General features: G+C 39.2%; 1 protein-coding gene across 2 annotated transcripts in view; it reads left to right on the top strand.

Annotated features, from left to right (window-relative positions):
* Positions 1-22,671, top strand: part of ctdp1 (CTD (carboxy-terminal domain, RNA polymerase II, polypeptide A) phosphatase, subunit 1) — a 72,057-nt gene that overhangs the window by 11,176 nt on the left and 38,210 nt on the right. The window contains exons 8-11 of one of the 2 annotated variants that reach the window (XM_069682160.1): positions 2,278-3,297; positions 7,044-7,185; positions 7,317-7,547; positions 11,525-11,678. In XM_069682160.1, the coding sequence (XP_069538261.1) occupies positions 2,278-3,297; positions 7,044-7,185; positions 7,317-7,547; positions 11,525-11,678 (1,547 nt within the window). Of the gene's footprint in view, positions 1-2,274; positions 3,298-7,043; positions 7,186-7,316; positions 7,548-11,524; positions 11,679-22,671 lie in introns of both variants that reach the window. The other variant, XM_069682159.1, reaches the window with a different exon arrangement.

Here is a 22,671-nt window from a genome sequence, read left to right as displayed (position 1 = left end):
CTAGATCCCGAAAGTTGTCTGGCGGCACTTCTGCTTCCCTTGGTAGTGACCGTTAAGTCCATTTTAAATTGCTCTGTATGCTTGATATTTGTTTTTACAAGGACATTTTACAAAGAAAACGTAAAAAACAACTTAAGTCTAAAAGATGTAATGTAAATACTTTTTGCAAATGTTTGAAACAGGGATGGAAGGTTTTGCCACCAGTCTAATTTGCTGCATTCATGTCCTGAAGGCTGTTTTCCTCTGGCCTGTGACTGCTCTAGCGTGCCCTGCCTCCTCAGATCATTTCGCTTTCCTTCCTGTCCATTCAGCCCTTTTGTTCCTAGTGGTACATTACACATCTTTGAACAGCCAAACTTGTTGGAGGTGTATGTTATGAAGAGTTAACACAAAATGTATCTATTTTATGTGAAAATAACACAACACTTTGCCTCAGAAAAACATCATTCTTATTTGTTATGTTTGATAGTCACACATTACTGTCTTGTCGATCATTTTGTGTTGCAGACAGGTTATGAGTTACCTATTTTGTTTCACACTCATATAGAGTCACTTGTAATGGAGTGACTCAGTGTACTAATTTGCCTGTGAGGAAGATTTTACACATAAAGGTTAAAGCCAAAGCAGATCTTCCTTACTTAAAGTCTGCGTTATCCCCTGGACAGAATGTTCTTTTATGAAATGTTAGGAAGATTATGGCAATGAGGTTTATTATCACAGGGTCACAGACCTTCCATAATTTATGAATACTAAGTACATGGAGAAAAAGGCCATAAATATTACTGCTACTGAGGTCATATGGTAAAAATTAATTTAATTAATTTAAAGAACCCTTCAGTGAAAATCAAGTGTTTAACCTTGTAAACATCTCCATGTGGTGTTTTTCATGTGCTACAAGACATATCAGGGACAACATAAGCAGTCATCTCCATGGCTGGGCCTGTCTGCTTTTAAACTGCAGTGTACCAAGGACAGGCTGAACAACATGTTTTCAGATTGGCAGGGTTTGAGATGCCAATAACCTAAAGAGCCAATCCTGTAAATGGACCGCGTGACGCTATGCATATCATTATGGGCAACCACTTTGGCGATGCATGAGCCAGCTGTAACCGTCATCGTCATCTTTTCAAACTCACTACTGACTACTAACGATAATGTTAACGTTATTACTACTACTAATTACTACATTTCAAGCTAGCTAAGTTTCAAAAGGTTGCCATTAACCGATGGCAGAGACATGTTTTTGGGACGCGTGTGCAAATGTGCATAGTGGGCGGGGACTGTGCAGATTCTGGAATTTTTAATGAGGGAGTAGAGGAGATGCTGGAGTATTTTCACAAGGTAATTAAATAATGTTTTGCAGAAAAGACAATTCAAGCAGAGCATTTTATATGTCTTAAAACATGACTGGAGCTGTTCTTTAAAAGGTCCCTTTGTAGTGGAAGTTTGCTAACTCTGAAGTTTCCTCTGCGTTTCCTTGTATTATGTTTTTGAGATCTGTATTAGACCTCCAATATGGTCAGAGATGGTGGGGATTAAGTTTGTACTTGTGAATCCCTAAGACTCACAAATTAAAATGTTATCAGAGAAGATAAAATAATTAATTCTGTAAAATTTTTGTTATTCATTTCTACTGTCTCATTATGTTGGCATTAATCGTATTTAGGTAAGTAATTCATTTTTTTTATTTAAGTTGCACTATTAATAACTAACTAAAAACATCCGTTAAAGAGCCGTTATTCAAGTCCAATTATATCATAAAAAGTGGCATGAAATGTGAGTCTCCTAAGGGGATAACTCCAGATTAAGTCCTTTCAAAACTTTTTTTTTTAATAATTACTTTAGAATACATCAATCCATCCATCCATTACCTATACCGCTTATCCCGCTTGGGGTCGCAGGGGGGCTGGAGCCTATCCCAGCTGTCGTTGGGCAAGAGGCGGGGCACACCATGGACAGGTCGCCATTCAATCACAAGGCTGACACATAGAGACAGTCAACCTTTCATGCACACACCAACGGGCAAGTTTAGAGTCACCAAGGATTTTGCGAATCAATGATTCATGCTTATATTTTCAACAACTTTTCATGGGCTTTTTAATTTCATAATTATTTATTTAGAATTGAAGACTTCGGAGCTCCATTGTTGAAGGATGTTAATCGGTTTGATTGACACTTGAATCCTTCAGTCTGTAGCCCTTCCTACTGTTACCCCACCTATGGATTCTAGTGCGTACGTCCTGAATACTGTCTGATCACCTTGTCTTTCTCCAGCAGGAGGTCCGTCAAGTCGATCAGCAGAGAGTGCAGAGCCAGCAGCGGCACCTGGTGCAGATGAGCTCAGTAATGGCCCCAGAAAAAGGGCCAAAGACCAGAACATTTCTGAAAAGGAAGAGTCAACAACATCACAGTCTTCTCAGGGAGTACCCACAAATGAACGGACACATCCCACAGGGGTCGTTGAGGATGAATCAGGGAAAGGGTCAGAGGCAGAGTCTGGGGCAGGGTTAAGGGAAACTCAGGTGGATGACAGAACAAATGTTAAAGATGATGATAGCAACAGGACACTGTTCACACGAGAGGCACAGGACAGTAAAAATTCATTAGTACCGAGCCACGAGTCCAATAACTTGGACTTTGACCTTTCTAGTGACAGCGACAATGACTCCATAACAGAAAAGCCTCCCTCGTCAGAGAGTGATGGTGAAGGCAAGTCAACAAAATCTAGCCAGGAAGGAATCAAGCAAGAGCCTGGTGATGGGGGTGGGGAAAATAAAAGTCGCATTGAGGGAGAAAGCAGCTCTGACGCAACAGAACTTTCTGCAGTTCTTCTCCCAGATCCTGAGCTTGGAAATGGCTGCTCTGATAGGAGAGAGCCTGAAACAGAGTCCCAGAATAGTGAACAATCTGGGGTCACCATGGGGGAGGAGCTGCTGGACCAGAGTATTGAGGATGAGGATGAGGAGGAAGAAATTGATAACGACCAGGATGATCACTTGATCTACCTGGAGGAAGTGCTGGAAAGGATCCATGCAGAGTACTACACACGTTACCAGGTCTACCTAATGAAGGAGGCCTCTGAAACGCCGGACATCCGCAAGATTGTCCCAGAGCTAAAAAGCAAGACGCTAGAGGGCACAATGATAGTGTTCAGTGGCCTGTACCCAACAAACTACCCCATGGAGAGGACCCGGGAATTCTACCATGCCAAAGCTCTGGGAGCCAAGATCGGCAAGAATCTGCTTCTTAGTTCCAAAGATCCCAGTCGGACAACACATCTCATTGCAGCAAGAGCTGGTATGTAAGAATATATAAAGCATGGTGTTGAACAAGAATACCTTGGCAGCAATACAAATGTGAATTTGCCAACAAATTAATTGTTTCAAACTTTTATTGTGTTACTTTAAAACTAGTTTTATGCCTTAGCGCCGGTGAGAGCTGTAGATTGAGACTTATAAGACTATACGATTTTTTTTACGGTTTAAAGGTCACAGGTCAGCTTTAATAGTAGCTGTCTTCTGGAACATTTTATAATTAATGCAAGTGATCTTATACTAATGAGGCTTGAATTCGTGGAAGGTTCATGGGAGCCTTGTTTGAATGTCAGTAACCAACATTTGGCATATTTGTGAGTCTGAGTTAAAACTTTGACCAAGCAGAGATAATTAACATTATCATGACAATTAATTAGTCTCATAGGTTAGCTATTTTAAGGAAACTTTATCATTAAGTTTTGGATGTGAAAGCAGATGTAACCTCAGTTGGCAAATTTTGCATGTAAAGCTGTTGTCAGATTGGTTAGGGTGCTATCTCAACCAACTCGTTCGGGATCTGGACCTCTGTCCTCCCTACCTGTCATCTTGTTACAAAGTCCTCGTGCATGCCAGTGGCCAAAAATCAATAAATGCAGGTTTAAATAATAAAAATACCAATTTCCCCAAAGGGGTAAAAACATTTTTTTTGAATGCTTGAAATTGATTCTTGCATAGATCTTTGAAACAGCCTCCTTTTATTAAGCCAACTTCATTGACAGAAACATGGTTCTTAAAGGGACCACATGGTTGGCCTGATCTATCACGTGTAAACCTGATGATGCAAAATGTCCACTTATACTTTACGAATTGATCAGGCCAGTTGTTTTTTTTTAATCTCTGAACACATTACTTTGATCAGATGTAACTGCTGTCAGAAGAAATGTGTATCATGTCTTTGTCCACTCTCTGGCAGTTCACAACATACAAACAATACAGCTTCTACTCAGCCTAGGAATTGCTTTTCTTTCTGAAGAGCAGCAAAAGTGGATTCAAGCATTTATTTCAATTGTAGTTTACCTTCTGAAAACAAGCAAAGAAAGTGGCAGCATTGATCAGGGATACATCACTCCTGAGAGAGACACTTGACGATCGCTCATCTTGTCCCTGAGTAGGACAGAGAAAGGCCAAAGATGAGATCAAGGAAATACGATCAGCAGGTCACAGACTGACAAGTACTGCTGAAAATACATTTTGTGTTGACAGAATTACATATTTGATAGGTATTTATTTTGCCCAGTTAATGAAATTTGGATTGTTATTGAGGGATTTCAGATGATATAGGGATCTCTTAACATGTGATTTTTAGTTTTGTAGTTTATCATATTGGTTTCATTGTTTAAATAAAAAAATTTGGGGGGGGGGGGGTGTATCAGAAAAAGCTTTGATTTCAAAAAGAATGTTATAGGTAGATTTGTTAACACTGTTCAACATTCTATAATGAATTTAAGCGCATGCACAGGCTACAACCTGACAATTGCATTCCACATTGTTGCCCTTTCTCCATCAACATCTGACCAAGCTAGCACCAAAGATAAGCTAGTATGAAGATAAAACCTTCCATGACACTTAATCTATTGTTAGCTTTCCAGCTTGGTCCACTTAACCGAGTTGAGAAAATGAGTTGCTTCTAGATGCTAACTTTCTTTTGCAGTCTTTGTAAACTGTTGTGAAAAATTCTCATGGTATCACAATACACTGCTCCTTTCACAACCTTACAACAACATTACTTGAACCTGAGCTGATCTGGACAGTTCTTCTGACTATCGTGACAGAACAACCCTCTGAAAGCATGCCCTGTACTGTGTACAGTACATCCTAGTGCTTTTTTTAACTTACACAGGTGGGACTAACTCCTCAAAGCCAACAGGCCAGTCTAGGTCAAAGACAGTGTTCCCACACATTGACTATATCTGGGCAGGTTGCGGGACTTTACACATGCTTTGCAGAGAAACACACACACATATATTTATATATATATATAGAGAGAGAGAGATGTCTCCTGAATTTGCCAACAAATTAATTGTTTCAAACTTTTCATGGTATTACTCTAAAACTAGTTTTATGCCTCAGCGCCGGTGACAGCTGTAGATTGAGACTTTATAAGACTATAAGATTTTTTTTACGGTTCAAAGGTCACAGGTCAGCTTTAATAGTAGCTGTCTTCTGGAACATTTTATAATTAATGCAAGCAATCTTATACTAATGAGGCTTGAATTCGTGGAAGGTTCATGGAAGCCTTGTTTGAATGTCAGTAACCAACATTTGGCATATTTGTGAGTCTTGAGTCAAAACTTTGACCGAGTAGAGATAATTAACATTATCATGACAATTAATTAATCCTCTGGAAGGTCCCTCCTGTCAATGCATTGATTGAATACTGACTAGTGACTCTATATAAACATAGATGAGGCGTCTCCACCTCCTCTCAGTGAACATCATTTGGCTCCAAATTCTCCAAAAAGGAATTTTGGCCAGAGTCTTCGGAGTCTTCAGAGGCAGTAGACATCGGCTGGTGGAGCCGAGGTATTAACGTACTGTCCCTTCTGTCAAAACGAACATTTAGCTAACCGCCAAAACGGCAAAGATCCCTTACATTGGCACAGTCAACAGCAGAACAGCTTATTGTGTTGGTCTGAAACAGACATTTATGGTTATGGAAAGTTCAATGACTTAACATGGAGGAGGTGGGCTTTTATACTGCAGCCAGTCAGCAGGGGGCGATAGAGATGTTTTGGCTTCACTTTTGGGGAGCTGTCATGTCGTCCATCTTTTTATACAGTTTATGGGTGTGACCTGCTTATGTGGCCGTTTTAAAAGCTTGTGAATAACACCAATATTGTTTCCCAGCGTTTGCTTGGAATATATGCTACGTTATTAACAACAAGCCTCCTCCAAGCATGGCATGCAGGTAGTTGTGATGACGGACATGCGGTCGACGTAATTTTTTGGTAACCTTATAACACATCTGTTGATAAAGACAGATGCGACTATCAGACCAATGTCGACTCGGCTGACAAATATTCTTTTCATCAACAGTTTGGTTTATGATTATGGATAAGCCCTAGATTACATAAAGCTTTTTATATTTTGTACTTTAAAGACAGCATACCTTGAATTTTGGTGCTATCAAATTGCCTTAAAACACAGCCTTACAGAGCTAGCATAGCTGGGGAACCATAGTCATGTTCCTCAGATCTAGGTGAGGGTGCAATAAGGTTCCAATGAATAATGCTTTGTTTAGCTTTTTTTCTGTACATTGAAATCATAAAGATTAAGGTCAATTAATTCTTGCAGACTTAGACATCCTTTTTAATAAGTTTGTTACTTTACAAATCACAAATCAGGAACAGCATACTGTACACCACACAAAATGGAAATGTGCCCAAACAGTGGTAGTCAATATCTGAACAAGCATTGGATTTTAAGCCATGCATGACTAAAATAACCTTGGGTTAATGAGCTTCAAGACGTTCTTTGTGTCAAACATCAATAAAGTCTTATTGAAGAAGAAGCACAACTCTCTGTGGACTATTGAGTGAAGAGTGAAAGGACTCTAATAAATATCTTCCTTCGTATCATAGTAATAATGTTGACCAGGAAATTATTTTGCTGTTGTCTTATCATTGATTTCAATTATTTCGCAGACCCAAAGTGTGTGTATTTTGTAATAGCTTTTGATCGTAAGGTCAAAACTTGTTCACCTTTCTGTCCTTTGTTTCTGTTTCCCAGGCACCGAGAAGGTTCGCCAGGCTCAAGGCTGCAAGCACCTCAATGTTGTCAACCCCGACTGGTTGTGGAGCTGTCTGGAGCGCTGGGAGAGAGTGGAGGAGCAGCTGTACCCACTTAAAGAGGACTATTCCAGAACACCAAGGTAGAGGAGCAATTTAATGACATGTTGTCTGATTGACAGGCTGGAACCAGTAGATGCTAACATATTAAATACAATACACCAAATCTGTATTAAATAAAGATTACTCCAATTCATTTTCTTGTCATTTGTAGGTGCAACAGTCCAGCAGCATTTTCTGACAATCTAGGTTCCCTGCAGAAGCCTATTTTCCAACCGTTAGCCATCCATCACAGACCTTCACCTCCAGCTCCTGAGGTCCGAACCTACGACCCCGTCACAGGAAAGCTGATTCGCAGGGGCCCTCAGGTGGCACGGCCACCACCCTACCTCCAGGCATCAGGGTCTTTGTTGGTCTCTGATCAAAGAGAGCAGTCTTGTCTCAGGTAAGAACAAAAGATGTAAAACCTGATTGTTCTGGAAAAAAAAAAAAATGCTGTTTATCCTATTTCTCAAAACTGAACTCCACACACAACAATGGCGAATGTGAACATCTGCATAATGCAGCTTTTTTTTGTTTGAGTTGTCTGAGTCAGAATCTGAGGAGGACGTGGCAAAAGCTCTGAATATGCCAGAACAACCAGCAAGGAGACTGCACATTTTGTTAATTTATTTACACAATGTTACCCTGTCTCCTTCAACAATGCCCAGGGTCGCACCAAAGATAAGATGGTATGAAGATAAAATCTTACCTGATACTGCACCAAAATAACCTTGTAAGCAGGCGGTGCCATCTTTAAATAACATAACAAAGAGTCGGTCTAGACCTGCTCTTTTGTGTTTCGAGATAACTCTGGTAATGATTTGGCGCTATACAAATAAAATTTGATTGATTGATTGATTGTGCATTTAGTGTCAGACTCTGCAGCAGGGATTGGCTGGTGGAGCCATGGTATTGACCTACTGCACCCCCTCCCTTCCAAAAAAACCCCAACATTTAACTTACCGACAAAATGGTAAGGGTCCCTCATGTCGGCACCGTCAAGAGCTACTTTGTGAGTTTTGCTTTGAAAAGTTTGCAGGATTAGTTGTGTAATTTTCATAATAAATATCCAAGTATTACCATAACCAATTCAAAACTTATATCAGCAAAATCAAGACAAACGTAAATCAGTAAAAATTGGATACTTTTCAGATGCTTACTATTGTATACTTAAGACCATAAGTTACAGTTAGTAATAATAAATGGTAATAGTTATAGACTTATAGGCATAGGTTTCTGTGGATTTCTGTGGAATTAAAATATTGTGATGTATCGGATATTGATTGTAAAGCACTTTTTAGGCTGAGGTGTTGACATCCCCTCCCACTGCATCCAGAAAAACCCTTGTAAAAAGTTCAATTCTCTGTTTTTAAGTATTGACTTTAGAATAGCTCATAACAGATGTTAACTGTACTAATTTGTCCTCTGGGCCTCATTTCTGTCCCTCTGTTATCTGTTAACCACAACAGATGTTGGTGTAGTGCAACACTACTTTCAATTCTACGCAAATTAGCCTCAATGGAAACATGCAAAGTCTTCAGCTATCATAACAGGCACCATAATACCCCCGAACAGATCTGTTATGATATGGATTGTTCGTTGTATTTGGTGGTCGGGGGAACCGTGTCAACCATACAACGTGTGGTAAAGCTCCCAGATGAGCCTCCAAGTGTTGTATCTTTTTTTTATCCACGTTTAGTCATAAACAAGCCCAATAAACAATAACATTCAGGCAACTTTCATACTACTGGGCAGAAAAGCCTCTTTCAGTGTAAAACACAAAAAAACGTGTCACTTCAGTAATTTTATTTCTACCTACAGTTTGACTAGAAGGATTTGGCAGGTGCAGGAAAGCTTCACATTTCCTCAAAGTCACCTCTGTGATCTTCAGCTCCGTTTGTCATTCATCCATCAGTAACGGATGCTAATGCAGAGCATGTACTCTGTATGCGTGTGTATGTGTGTGTGTCCTCTGTATATGTGTTTGTCATAGGGGTGCCATGGAGAGGCTGGCAGCTTTTTCACATAACTCAAGAGGAAAGTGAAAGATTTCAGCAGTCTTTTTACTGGGGAGTCACAGTGTGTTGAATGTTTGAATAAGTAGATGATGATAGTCTAATCATTAACTACAAGCATGAAATTGGCCCACATAATTCATGGATTAGAGGCAGTGTGGTGTTTTAAGGGAGTTGCATAAACTTGGATTTAATCATCAAAGGAGATGTGTTCAATTAAGCACTGTCTACAGGATGTATGAAAACTTCCTCTTGCCAATTAAGTTTAACATGAAATGGTTTTTCATTCAAGAGAGCAAGCTTATGCACATCTCATTCTTTTTTCCAGCCACAGACCTGCACTCCTTCACCCTGTGTTCTACATCTGAGAGTTGTTTGTGTGAAAAATGTTCTTTTTTCAGCATGCCCCATGTTGGAAAATGTATACAGCTCACTGTTAATTCCTGTTAAGATTACTGTTAAATAAGAATGTTGTGTAAGAGTAACAAACCAAACTAGCAAAGAAGATTGAAACAAGTAACATCTCTCACTTTTTAAGAGTTACAATAGCACATTTCTTAAAGTCGAGCTGAAACGGTATTTCAAGAGTATCTAGCTTCCGTATCGTGACGTATTTCTGAGTGAAACAGGACGTGCAGGCGGGACATATCATTAGAGAGATTTGATTTGATCGTTGAGAAGTGAGCGTAGACAGACGTTCTCCACAGCGCAGTAGCTAGCTAACTGACCAAGCGTTCTTGGTGCTCTGCGGCTAAATGTTGCAGATTGATTGACAGGTGGATGTCATGATATTATTGGTTGAAATTGGTTGGTACTAGCTTACGTAAGCACACATGATATTTTGTTTTACAGGAAGAAAAAATGTTTGGATTTTGATATAAGAATAGGAAGAAATGGATTTTCTGTATTTTTTTTTGCCTATATTGTCAAATAGATGCACAATATTACCGGGGATGTGATCTAAAAGGATTAAAATGTCATTTTTCATTTCACCTCGACTTTAACGACAGACTTCTCTTCAGCGAATTAATTTAATTGATAAATAAGCCTGATTCAGTGGCACAAAATGACCCTATGCAGAAGATACTAATGGTATTGATGTTATAAATAGTGCCGATGTCCCTGATTACAAGTTACTGCTGTAAACAAAATCAAAATCGAATGCTTCTGACACTTCAAGTACAACTAAAAGTAATTAAAATGAATGCCCGTAGAATTTCTTTGTCTTCCTTAAAGTATTCTCCAATGTTTGTTGTCTTGATGCAGCATTTGCCTGAGTTGCATGAATAAACTGTAGTACACTGTTTATTTTTGTCATCTGTACATCAGTTTACATTTATAAAATACAGTTTTGAGCTTCTACTTGGGGAGGCCTTTCATACTCTTCAAGTGGTTGCGGCTCCCAGATAGACTGTATAAAATAACAGGACGTAAAATCTTGATTGAAAGAGTGAAGCCAGTTGGAATTGCCTAAAACCTGCATTCTTTCTAATGACAGGGAGAGACTGTATGAAACCTGATGGGAAAATGACACAACTTCATAGTTAATGATCTCAATGGCTAATATCAACTCTTCTTCAGAGTACAGCATGAATTTCATTTAGAGTAAAATAGATTTTAGAAAGTAGGGTATACATAAGGGTGTGGCTTCCTGTGATTGACAAGTTGCTACCATGGCAGCCTGTCAACTGGGATAGATCCATCACTATTGTTTCCACCCTGTTGTGTGAATATTGTCAATTCTGAATTCTGATGGCCAAAATGCAGAACTTGAGGCTTATTAAGGTGTTTTCAAATCACTTGACATTCTGGTTGCTCCATCCACTTTTAGGATGTGCATGGGCTCTACACTGCTTTCTCCCATCCAAGCACTGGCGCCTGTGTTAAAACATGATGCACAACCGATGACAGCAAAACGAGCAGAAATGAAACAAATGAATATAAATAGGAAAACAACATAAATTTAGTCTCAGTGCTTTTGGCTCTGGCGTGGACAGGCCCCTTCTTTTACACACACTGAACTCAGCAGAGTGGAGTAGAGACAAAGAGTTGATGAGGCCTGCACAGTGTTGCTGACCATTAAAGTTTTAATATAAAACATCTGTGTGACATCTGATGTTAAACAAAGGATCAGATTGGGCTTAACATGACTCATCAGCCGATAAAGCTCATTTAAAAAATGCCTTCATCAGCAGTGATGTCGTTCTCTCATAGACAGACACAGTAGATGCCACTACCTGGTAGACTTCACACCTATCCTGTTAATTTAGAATCTGATATCTTACTTCTGTCTGAATTTGTTGAGCTGATTAAATACATTTACATTCAGTGTGTTAAAGCCTGTTTTTCTGTTATACTGCATCAGGGGAACTTCACAGAGTCCGCAAGATGACGCGGCAGGACCCAGCCAAGACGACGAGCAGCCAGGACCATCGCGTCGGAAACGTCAGCCAAGCATGTCAGAGACTATGCCTCTTTACACACTGTGCAAGGAGGACTTAGAGAGCATGGACAAGGAGGTAAGAAAGGGTGGGGTCATTACTTCTACAAGGAATGTTTATACTGGTCTGAAAATGTATGTTGCCTGTGTGATCCAGGAAAACGCCCAAGACAGCAAATGATAATAAACAAATTTTATACATTAAGATTTACAAACTGCAGTGAATCAGTCGGAGAAACACCAACCTTAATGTTGCTTCTTACTTACTTTTCTGGTTTGCAATCAAATCTGATATTCAAATCCTTAAATATTGTGTTTTTCTTTTTACCTTTCTATTTTTTTCCCAACCCTTACAAGGCAGGTGAAGTGATTAATAATGTCTAGGAGCTCTGCACCTCCTGCCTGGATAATACTCTTTAATGGAGTCTGAATTCTGCTAATGCTGCAGCGGGGGAAATGTGCAGAGCAGATCCTTGAGATCTGTAAAGGGCCTCTCGGCAGGAGATTATTTCTAAGAGCCCTGTGGCGTGGGACGTGACATGTGACAAACCATGTTTGAGGTTAGGTCACTTGTTGCTAGAGGTAGTTTTTTCTTATTGTATCATACTGGAAAGCAGCTTTGGTCTCTACTCAAAAACCTAAAATGACCTAAATTTTAAAGAGTAATATTATTTTCTATAAATTATATATACATATAGTATATATGAAGTACTATGATTATGTGATTTTGAGTCAGATTAAGATTAGTTATCTTAAAACTGCAAAAACTCACTGCAGTTCTCCTTAAAGGTATAATAAGTAGGATTTTCCTACAAAAATAAAATATACAATATAGAATATAAATCATCATTTATGGGTCTCTTTACATGTGCGTTGGTGAGTGTGTGTGCAGACCCTTTTGAGAACCTTCCCTCTGCTTCTATTCTGTTGTTTTGCTTTGAACGGGACGTTTTAGGGAGGAGGGCTGTTGTGGTTCCCTGAGCCAATCACAGCGTATTTGTGAGTGTGGGAGTGGTTTAAATTAGCAACTGATCCCCATTCAGACCATCAAACATGGCGAAAGAGCGATGCAGAGTTGGCCTCTTTCTGTTGGATAGGTAGGTGCCTCAAACTGGGTAGGACATGCTAGCGCAATGGTAACCGGCGGTTAGCATGCTAGCGCAAAGGTAACCGGGATGCTGTTGATGTTAGCTCGGCGGGGTGGGCATGTTCTCGTACGAGAGTGAGAGTGAGCTTCTGGTGACAAAGAGCCCAGGAGGAGGGGCCCAGTTTGAATGTGTTGTTGACAAAATGCAAGGAAAAATCCTACTTATTATACCTTTAACTCTCTGGAGCTCTTTAGGGTCTTCATATTTTTGGTTTACAAGAAATTGTTATTTTGGTTTATTCTCTCAGCTCTTGTCAACCTTTTTTCTCGGCGTAACAACGGAGGGAGAAATGCTTATGAACTGTTGATGAAGCTAATGTGCTGTAAACTGTTGAATCAAGAAATATGCCAGTTAAGTAGAAATAGAAAAGTTTTCCCAAACCACCTTTGCACATGATTTTTGGATACATTTTTGTTAATGAATTACCAGATTAATTTGTGAGAGATGAACCTACACTGATCAGGTCGAGTGAATAACATTGCTAATCTCCTTACAATGCCCCTGTCAGTGAGTGGGATATGTTAGGCAGCAAGTCACATTATGTCCTCAAAGTTGATGTGTTTGAAGCAGGGAAAGTGGGCAAGTGTAAGGATGTGAGCAACTTTGACAAGGACCAAATTGGGATGGTTAGACAACTGGGTCAGAGCATCTCCAAAACTGCAACTCTTGTGGGGTGTTCCCGGTCTGCAGTGGTCAGAACCTACCAAAAGGAAAACCAGTGAACTGGTGACAGGGTATTGGGCAGTCAAGGCTCATTGATGCGGGTGGGGAGTGAAGGCTGGCTTGTGTGGTCCAATCCAACAGAAGAGCTACTGTTGCTCAAATTGCTGAAAAAGTTCAAGCTGGTGTCGGAACACACAGTACATCGCAGTTTGTTGTGTATGGGGCTGTTTAGCTGCATACTGTTATGGTGCCCATGCTGACCCCTGTCCACCGCCGAAAGTGCCCACAATAGGCACAGGAGCATAAGAACTGGACAACGGAGCAATGGAAGAAGGCGGCCTGGTCTGATGAATCACCAGGATGCAGTATAGGAAGAAGGCAAGCCGGACGAGGCAGTGTGATACTTTGGGCAATGTTCTGTTGAGAAACCTTGGGTCCCGTCATTTTTGTGGATGTGACTTTGACATGTACCACCTACCTAAACATTGTTGTAGACCAAGTACACGCCTTCATGGAAACGGTATTCCCTAATGGCCATTCATGAATGGTTTGAGGAACACGACGAGATCAAGGTGTGTTGACTTGGCCTCCAAATTCCCCAGATCTCGGTCAGGATCAGGGCTGTTTTTGGGGCATAATCGCTATAATATTTTTGTTCTGCATTATATAATAGCTCTGTGTCTTCTCTACTTAATACTTTGAATCAAATGCAATTTATAAGTCCATGAAGGAAATGGGATTTTATTTGGTTAAATTTAATTGAATGATCTGGATGTCAGTGTAATTGGTCATGCTTTAAATGATGAACAGACTCCTGTTGAGGGGATGCAAAACAGTCAGCCAGATTATTAACTCAATTATATTCTGACGTTAAGTAACTGTGTAGCTGCAGGCAACAGCTCAGTGTGAGAACTGCTGTGCCGTGCCTTTCTAGAAAAAGACTGTGTGCTCTGTTTTCACAACACTTTGTATTGCTATTGTTTGAAGAAGATGCAGAGCTGCATATCCAAGCTCTCTTTTTGGTGTTTCAGGATGAACTTTGACAAAATCTACTCATTTAGCTTGTAAAATAGAGAAATACTTTGTCTACTGGAGCTTTGAAATATTTGGATTGATGTAACAAAAAGTTACTATGACTAATGTAGTTAGCCGTATAAGCTTACATTTGCAGCTTATGTTACCCCAGCTGGCCGTCCTGAGATACCTTGTTGTTAATTTGGTGGTTAAAAATCTAAATCTTGTGATTAAAAAAAACAAGCAGCATTGTGAATTGGAATTATTTTGGAATCAAGGGAGATGACTTACATTATTTTAATAGTTTTCTCATATTGCACAGGAGTGTTGCTTTTTTAGACCCTCCTGCAAACCTCATCTGCATGCTGCAGACCCAAAACTTGATAGGCCCACAAAGTCCAGTGTCTTTTTCCACTGAGGAGTTTAGCAGACTTAAAAAAAAAAACTAATGCAAAAGAAATAAACATTTTAAGACAGGATTTATATTTTTTAAATTGAGTTCTTTCTGTAAAAAAAAAAACAATATTATATTGGAACCAAGTGATCTGACCTTTCTCCACAGGAGATGAAGCAGTCATCTCAAAGGTAATTGTTCCCTGTCCAGCACAATTTGTCCTCCACATACAGCACTTATGGCAAAAGCAGGACATATTTTCAAAGAACACGTCTGTGTTTGTGCCCATTAGACATCATGACGACTGCAGGAGGAAGCAAAGTGGAAATTGTGTTTCTATTATTAATCTGGAAATGGTACATTATGTCAGTGGCTGGGTCCAGCCTTTTGTATCATTATGTCTGAGCCAGGGTGGTTAGACTGAAAAAGATTTCCTCTGCCCCTTTTATCTGAGAACATTGGGTGTTTCAGAAGCATGCTTTTCATGATCCATTCATTCATTATTTGAATTAATGCAAATGTTAAACATTTGTTAAGGACTTTGAATGATGTTTATTCTTTTTTGACTACATATAATAAATGTTATGTGTGATGAGTTTGCTATCAGTGACGAGCTCAGACAAATGATAGGTTGCACTAAAAATAATGGATCTCAAATGACTTTTTCCCCTTTGCACTAAGTGATTTTTTTATATTGAAATTATGGGGGTCTCCTGTCTGTTGTACTAATGAGATGTATTTATCTGTGAACTCTTACAGAGAGCAGATTTTTTTTTTTCACCGTCTAACATTACTCTGAGTATCGTACGAAGTTGGCAGTGCTAGCTTTGGAATATATACTTTTACATTTGTCTCATCTTAAAACAGCAAAGGCCTACTGTTCTAGTGGCAAAGCACCCTGCTTTTAGTTTTTTGTAAATAAGTACGATTGTGCAATAAAGCATTGTTTTCATGGTAGCATGGACTTTAATTTTTCAATCTCAATTAAATGCCAGCTTTTGCTATTGTGGCACTACTGTATCTTAGTTAAAGATCAAGTTCATAATGAGGTTTTTTGAGCTCCCACTGAACCTTATGCCCAAACCACTAGCAGTACTTTTTGTGCAAATGTGACATTTAGAATGATTGAGCATAAAGCTGAGTGAAGTTCACCTGTTATGGGAGAATATTTGGTCATGTTTCATCCCATCTGCTTGTTTTTGTTACAAAAAAATGGCACTGAACCATCTATCGCTTCAGGCAAATGTCATTACTTTCATTTTGAAGGTTTAAAAATACTTAGTTATTATATTTTCAAAATGAAAATGTCAGGTGTATATCAGTTTTTACTATAGTTCTCCCTGGGCCAGAAATTGAAACCCATACTTGAGGTGTACTTTTATCTTCAAGACCAGACCCAAATGAACATGCGCCTTCAAAACCCTCCCTGAGTAAACTGGTCCTGACTCCTGACACATTAAAGACCATAAACAGACTAAATGCCTGAAGCTTTACTGTACATTTGCTTTATTTCATCATTTAGAGATAGCTCACTATGTTCATGCTCTGTCTTTCTCCTGCCCAACGGCCACAAATCATTCTGCTTTGTTTTTGTTTTCTTGTCAAATACTTTGTTAAAGTTTGGTTTCATTTTGTGAAATAGGAAAATGTGTGTGTGCAGTATTTATCCCAGTAAGACAATAAACGTCACTGAAGACTCATGATTTACCATATCTAAACAACATTTGAAACACTTGATATCTAGTATTTAAAGCCTGTTTGAATAAAGACTTAGGGAGAAATAATTGTAAATAGATTGTACAGTTTTTTTTTAAAATGTGACATACCTCTTACTGACTGATAGGTTGCAGTACAGCAGATTTTTGTCATTATTCAGTGGCTTTGCTAAAGAAGATAATCACTTTAATGAAGCACCACCAAATTTCATCAACTTAGTTATGGCCAGAGTGCAAAATTAATTTTGTATAAATTCATGCAACCAAAGCTGAGTGAAAGCTCCTAAGCATACGTCTCGAATTTCAGCTTGATATCTTAATTTATGGCTAACCACACATTTTAAAAAATTACCTATATTGATAAAAATGTATTGGTATTGCTAAATGTTGATCATAGCGACACTAATTTATGACTGAATAAGCATGCTGGCACAATGTCACAGTATACCAAACAGAACAAAGTGAGACTTCAAAACATGCCACATAACAAATCAGTCATTAAATTTGTATTTGTATAGTTCTAATTCATACCAAATGCTATCTCAAGACACTCAACATAAAGAGGAAGCAGAAACCTCGAGCAGAACCAGACACATGTTTAACAGTCATCTGCTGCGACTGTGTTGGACTGAGAAAGTGGGATAGAGGGAGATGCAGAAAGACAGAGATGTATAGAGACAAACAGGGCAACTAAAACAACACAGATTTATGGGTTAATGGCAGTAATAATGCAAAAAGTATGTGTAGTATTTGCAGGAACAGCAAAGTACAATCATAGGGCTAATATGGTTAGGTCCCCGGGCAGTCTAAGCCTATAGCAGCATAGCTAGGGGCTGTTCCAAGCCTGAGCCAGCCCTAACTGTAAGCTTTGTCAAAAAAGGAATGTTTTAAAGCCAAGAGGGTGTCTGCCTCCCGGACATATCTTTGGAAATGACCTTTTAACAGTAGCAGGCCTGAACAGAGTTTAGGTATATGTATGTTTCCAGTTTATAGATAAATAAAGATAAATGCCTTTACCCTTACACCTGTAAGGGCCAAGTGTGAAATAGAACATAGTTAATAAATAAGTGATTTTCCAAAACAAAGGCTCAGTAATTTATATCTTCATATCATAATTTGGTTTTCCTCTTGCAAGCATAACTAGGTCCTTGTCCAACACCCTGTTTTTTTGAAATAGTAAAAAAATGTCTCGAAGGAAGGGTCCTTTGTAGATACACTGTATTTCAAATGTCATCCTCCTCGGGCTGCTTTAGCTAAAGGGCAGTCTGTGACGTTCTTAAACACTCTAGATATTTAAGGCAAAGGCTGAGGCAAAGGCTTAATTGGCTGAGGCGAAGTCCATATCTGAGTCAGGTAGACAGCGTTGCATTTAAATGTCACCAGTGGTTACATGGTGGTATGTGTCAGTTTACGCGGATCATAACACGCGGAGTTGCCCAGCAAGGAATCACAGCAGTGTGCCAGCTGACCTTTCTTTAAAATCACTGTCCCCTTGTTGTCAGTGTAATGACCAGGACAGGCTGGATTCAGTTTTGTTCCCTACGTTATGGCGGAATAAAGCCTACAGTCAATTAAAAAAAAAAAGAAAATATGCACCTCACTCAAATGGTGTAGGAGTATACTAGGCGCTGAACTAACACTTACAAAATATCTAATAAGATACGATAGATACCAAGCTTTGTTGACATTATACAAGACAACAATACAATGAAATACTTCTTATGATGTTAATGTTCCCACACAAGAGTTTGCAGCTTTGAACCAAATCAATGTAATCTTATCCTTCCACACTTTGAGGTCATGCAGTCATCCGGAAAAACACTAATAAGCAATAAGTAATAAGTTATATTCTCTTCACCTGGTTCCAAAATCGTTGCGTGTGTGTGTAGGGTTGAGTTGGCTCAGTTGCCTAAGCCCCAGCCACAATGAAACTCCAATACAGAGAGCAGAGGAAACTAAAGAAAGCAGTGCGGCCTGAAATGTGAGCACACTCTGTCTCATTATATGTTTTTTCTATTCCTCGACTTGCTATGAAATAACACTAAAGAGCTGGGCTCAAAATGGAAAGGAAAACCTTGCTGTTCACTCTTGTAAATAATTGACAACATTTTGGTGTAAACTAATACATTAGTAAACACTATGGGCAAATATTTAGCTCAGCAGCAATGATTGAGGTCGTGTCCATAAATGGTCAATAACATAATAATCCTGACAAGCTTTGCTGCAGTAAATATTTAACTACCCTAATTAATTTTAGCAAGACAGAGAATCAACACCCTTTAACTGGTCTGGCTCACAACATGATGATGAAATTAAATCCTGTTGAGTTAAGGCTACATGAGTATATGAGAAGTGAATGGTTATAGAGTGTAAGGTGAAGATTTAGAAACAGGTCGGGGATGGTCAGACATGTGTAAGGCCATAGGGGCCCTCTGAGACGTGGCTCATTAAGCCCGAGATCATAGGAGACCTAACACAGTCATCAGTCACACTGATCCCTGCTCTCCGTTCGCCTGCAGGTATCGATCTTACACATCCTTGGTGAGATATAATCTTTGGGGAGTACTGAGGAGGACAAGCTTCTGCATGAGTCTGCAGGATACAGACACTTATTAGGGAATGCATTTTGAAGAGAGATGTATAGTATCACTGATTTTATGCGGTTTGTGTGTATTTCAAGCACTTGATAGTACACCGAATTTTTCAGCCAAATTATTTGTCATTTGTCATCATTGATCATCATCATTTCATTGTTATCCTTCCGTAACATGCTAGAAAAATACTCCTTCAGCTTTATTAATTTTAATATTGGTACTGTTGCAGTAGTTCCATGTCCCTCAAGAACTTTGAGAAGTGTAAACTTCACAATAAGTCATGATAATGGATTTTTAGTCCAGCCAGGGTCGGTCCCAGTATACTGTTTTGGCTGGTGTTGTACTCTGCCATGGTTTATATTTACCAAACAGTCAAGAAATCTAGTATGGAGTGTATCAAAATCTTCTTTGCTTTGTGGCAACAAACTTGAAATTGCATCCATAGTGTGAAGAGTTGCAGCAGTCCCCACTGAGGTTCTACAAAGACAGTTGGAAATAACACATGGTTCAAAGGATTAAATTCAGTTGATGGAGAGGTTTCTGTTGATCTTAAAAGCTTAATTTCCTTTTTCTCTTTGTGATAAAATCCCTCTGCTGTGAGCGAGGCTTTTCCTCTGCTGGCCATGCTGCCCAGGCCGGATGCATGTGCTGTTGTCAACTTGTCATTTTACAGACAGCCTCTATTAAGATGTGAAGTCAACAGAATGTATAAACTCTAGGGTTTGCTGTGGAGTCCACAGAGATTAAACATGACAGCTGATGCTTTTTATAGGCCTAGCAGAGCAGATAAGTAGTATAGGGTTATGATGCAGTCATTTGGACTGTACTATGTGATCAAATGGTGTCAAATGTTTGTTTTCCATCTGTTTGGAACCAGAACACTTGACAGTGTTTTTTTTTTTTTTTACGCTGCTGAGAGCAACTGTTGAAATGTAGCTTCGGGCTATAATCAAGGGATAGAACAATTAGTCAATTAATTGATTAATCAATCAACAGAAAAGTAATACACAGCTTTTTAATCATTCATAAAATGTGTCATTCATTCATGAAGCAAAATTATTCCCCCGTGTTGGTCTGTGTTGTTTGGTCAGTACAAGCAATTGAAGATTTCAGTTTGTGCCATTGAAACTTGTGATGGGCATTTTGTATTATTGATCATTTTCAAATTATTTCATCAATGCAAATCAAATGAATATAAGAAGACAATTAATCTGGGTCATTATTGAATAACAAAGAAAACAGTTAAACATTTTCCCAAACTATTAAAATTTGTTCAAATCAGAAATCAGAAAAACATGTAGAAAACACAAAAAGGAAATGTGATGCGAATCTGAATGCCAAATGAAGCACGAAGGAGTTTGTCTTTGTGTGATTTTTTACAACCTTTGCCAAGGGATAACTGTACACGACACAGTCATAAGCAGAAGGGAAGAGTCTGTTTTTTTGTGTGTCTTAACATATCTTGGTGGTGAGAAAAACAACTCAAGATTCAAAATTAAGATGTTATGTCTTAGCGGAAGAAGTGCAACCTGGTACCAGTGGATGAAGAACAATGTGCCCTATGTGCAGCTGTCAGATAACAATATTCTGCTAAGGAGAAGTTACACATAACTTAGTACTTTAAAATGTTCCATTACAGAAGAAAAGAACAATTTGAGCACCATTTAAACATGTCAGTCAAATACAAGTCATTCTCATCAAAACTGGCAGTTTTGTCATAGTTTGGGGACTGGGATCCTGAGTCCTTATTTGGCATATTGATCAGGGACTCGATTGTTTGCTCTACAACATGTCTGTATCCAAAGGTTTAATCAAACTCTACTCTCATTTGACTACAACATCTATTAGCAGACTAATGACCCATAGAGGCTTATATTTCTAGCTCTGATCACCAGTCAGTTTAGAAATGAAAAGGCCTTTCTGATGAGAAGTGAAACGTCTTCAATTAAACTTGTTTTATTTAGCCAACTACACAACAGTTACAGGGACATCAGGGGTTGCTGTTTGTGTGCGGTGCTCTCCGTGGTCCTGAAAATGTTCATGCAATGTGCAGCCACAGTTAAAGAAGCAGTGAGTTACATCATGCCGACACAACTAGCAAATTTCTGTTCCCAGACGAGTCACTCAATCATCCGAACCAGACTCCATCGTCTGTCCCTGAACCTGGAGCGCTATGAATACTCCCTCTGCTCCGCTTTCCCATTGCACACAGTCACTGGCAGCTGGACAGAAATATCTTCAATCATCTGACTGTGGCAAGATGTCCAGTTTCAGTCTTGCTCAAATAAGCAAGAGTTAATGTGCTCAGGAACTGTTTCTGAACCATACAGATTCAGAAAAGTACATCATTGATATAAAACTCTGTGAAATCCGAAGTCTCTGAATGAACTCTAAAGTATTTCATGTTTGAGGCTGTGCCATTCCAAAGTAATGTTTTCAGTTCAGCCTTATGTAACTACCCTCGACTAACCTCAGCTGCAGTGTAGCTAGTCTTTCTGAAATGATGGTGAATAGAGGCCAGTATCTTCCTGCTTGCAGAGCTGCTTAAGAACTCTCGCTTTCAAAAAATACTTGTATTCACTACATTTGAGTGCTCCTTTCATGAGGGAGTAAGCTGAGGTAGAGTAACGGTGTGTATTCTTGTTGCAATTGTTCCCATAAGAAAGTATGGCATATGGCTTTCGATGTGACCCTGAGGTAATGAGCAGCTCGCTCAGGTGAATACAGGAAATCATAGAACAGTGTTTAAGGTTTTTGTGCTCTTGATTCAACACTCCACACAGTGTTTTAATTTTTAACTTTTCTTTTTTTGGTTGATGTAATAATGCACCATGTCCTCAGATTTACCACTCCTCTTCTACATTTGCATTCATTTTCTCTTCCTCTGGGCCTCAGGTGAGCTGTCCTCTATTCATGCAAAGCCCTCATCTTCCTCTGCGCCCACATAACATGTCATGGTCCAACTCCATCCAGCAATCAACGGCCTGCCCTATCACCCCCTCTGACTACCTTCCACAGATGAAGTCTGTAATTTTGGAAGGGAATAAAGCTTGTTATAAACCCCCTTCACTGGAAATGTTCTATGTAAATTTCTTCCTGTACAGTCTTCAGTCTGGTGGAGACATAAGCTCTTGGAGCGATAACCCAACACAAACAGAAATTGGTCGAGACAATGAGTGCTGATTGACTGTCTGAATGGAAGTGTGTCAAGCTCTCTCTGGGGTTTCCTAGTTCACCTTTCCTGCTCCTTATTTCTCCTAGCAGGCACCCTATTGTTTCTCTTTTGAGTGATGTTAATGTACTGAGACATCAATGTTTTTTATTTGAAGTCAGACTTGAGGTGAACCTTTAATTTCCAGAAACAATATTCATTGCTGCCTTAACGTTTTTGTTCTTGGGAGGGTTCCTTGCAGCTGAAGTTAACAGAGGTGACATTTTAGTCTACTTTATTGTTAGCTGTCTGCTAATCTCTTTTTACAGATTCTACATAGTAGAATAGTCTACATAGTATAATCTGTACGCAGGGACGTGGATTTCAGGCAAG

The sequence above is a fragment of the Semicossyphus pulcher genome, unplaced genomic scaffold (genome assembly GCF_022749685.1).
Source record: "Semicossyphus pulcher isolate SPU_LCO1_2020_fin unplaced genomic scaffold, fSemPul1.0.p SCAF_5, whole genome shotgun sequence".
Taxonomy (NCBI): domain Eukaryota; kingdom Metazoa; phylum Chordata; class Actinopteri; order Labriformes; family Labridae; genus Semicossyphus; species Semicossyphus pulcher.
This window is presented reverse-complemented; position numbering and strand designations above follow the sequence as displayed.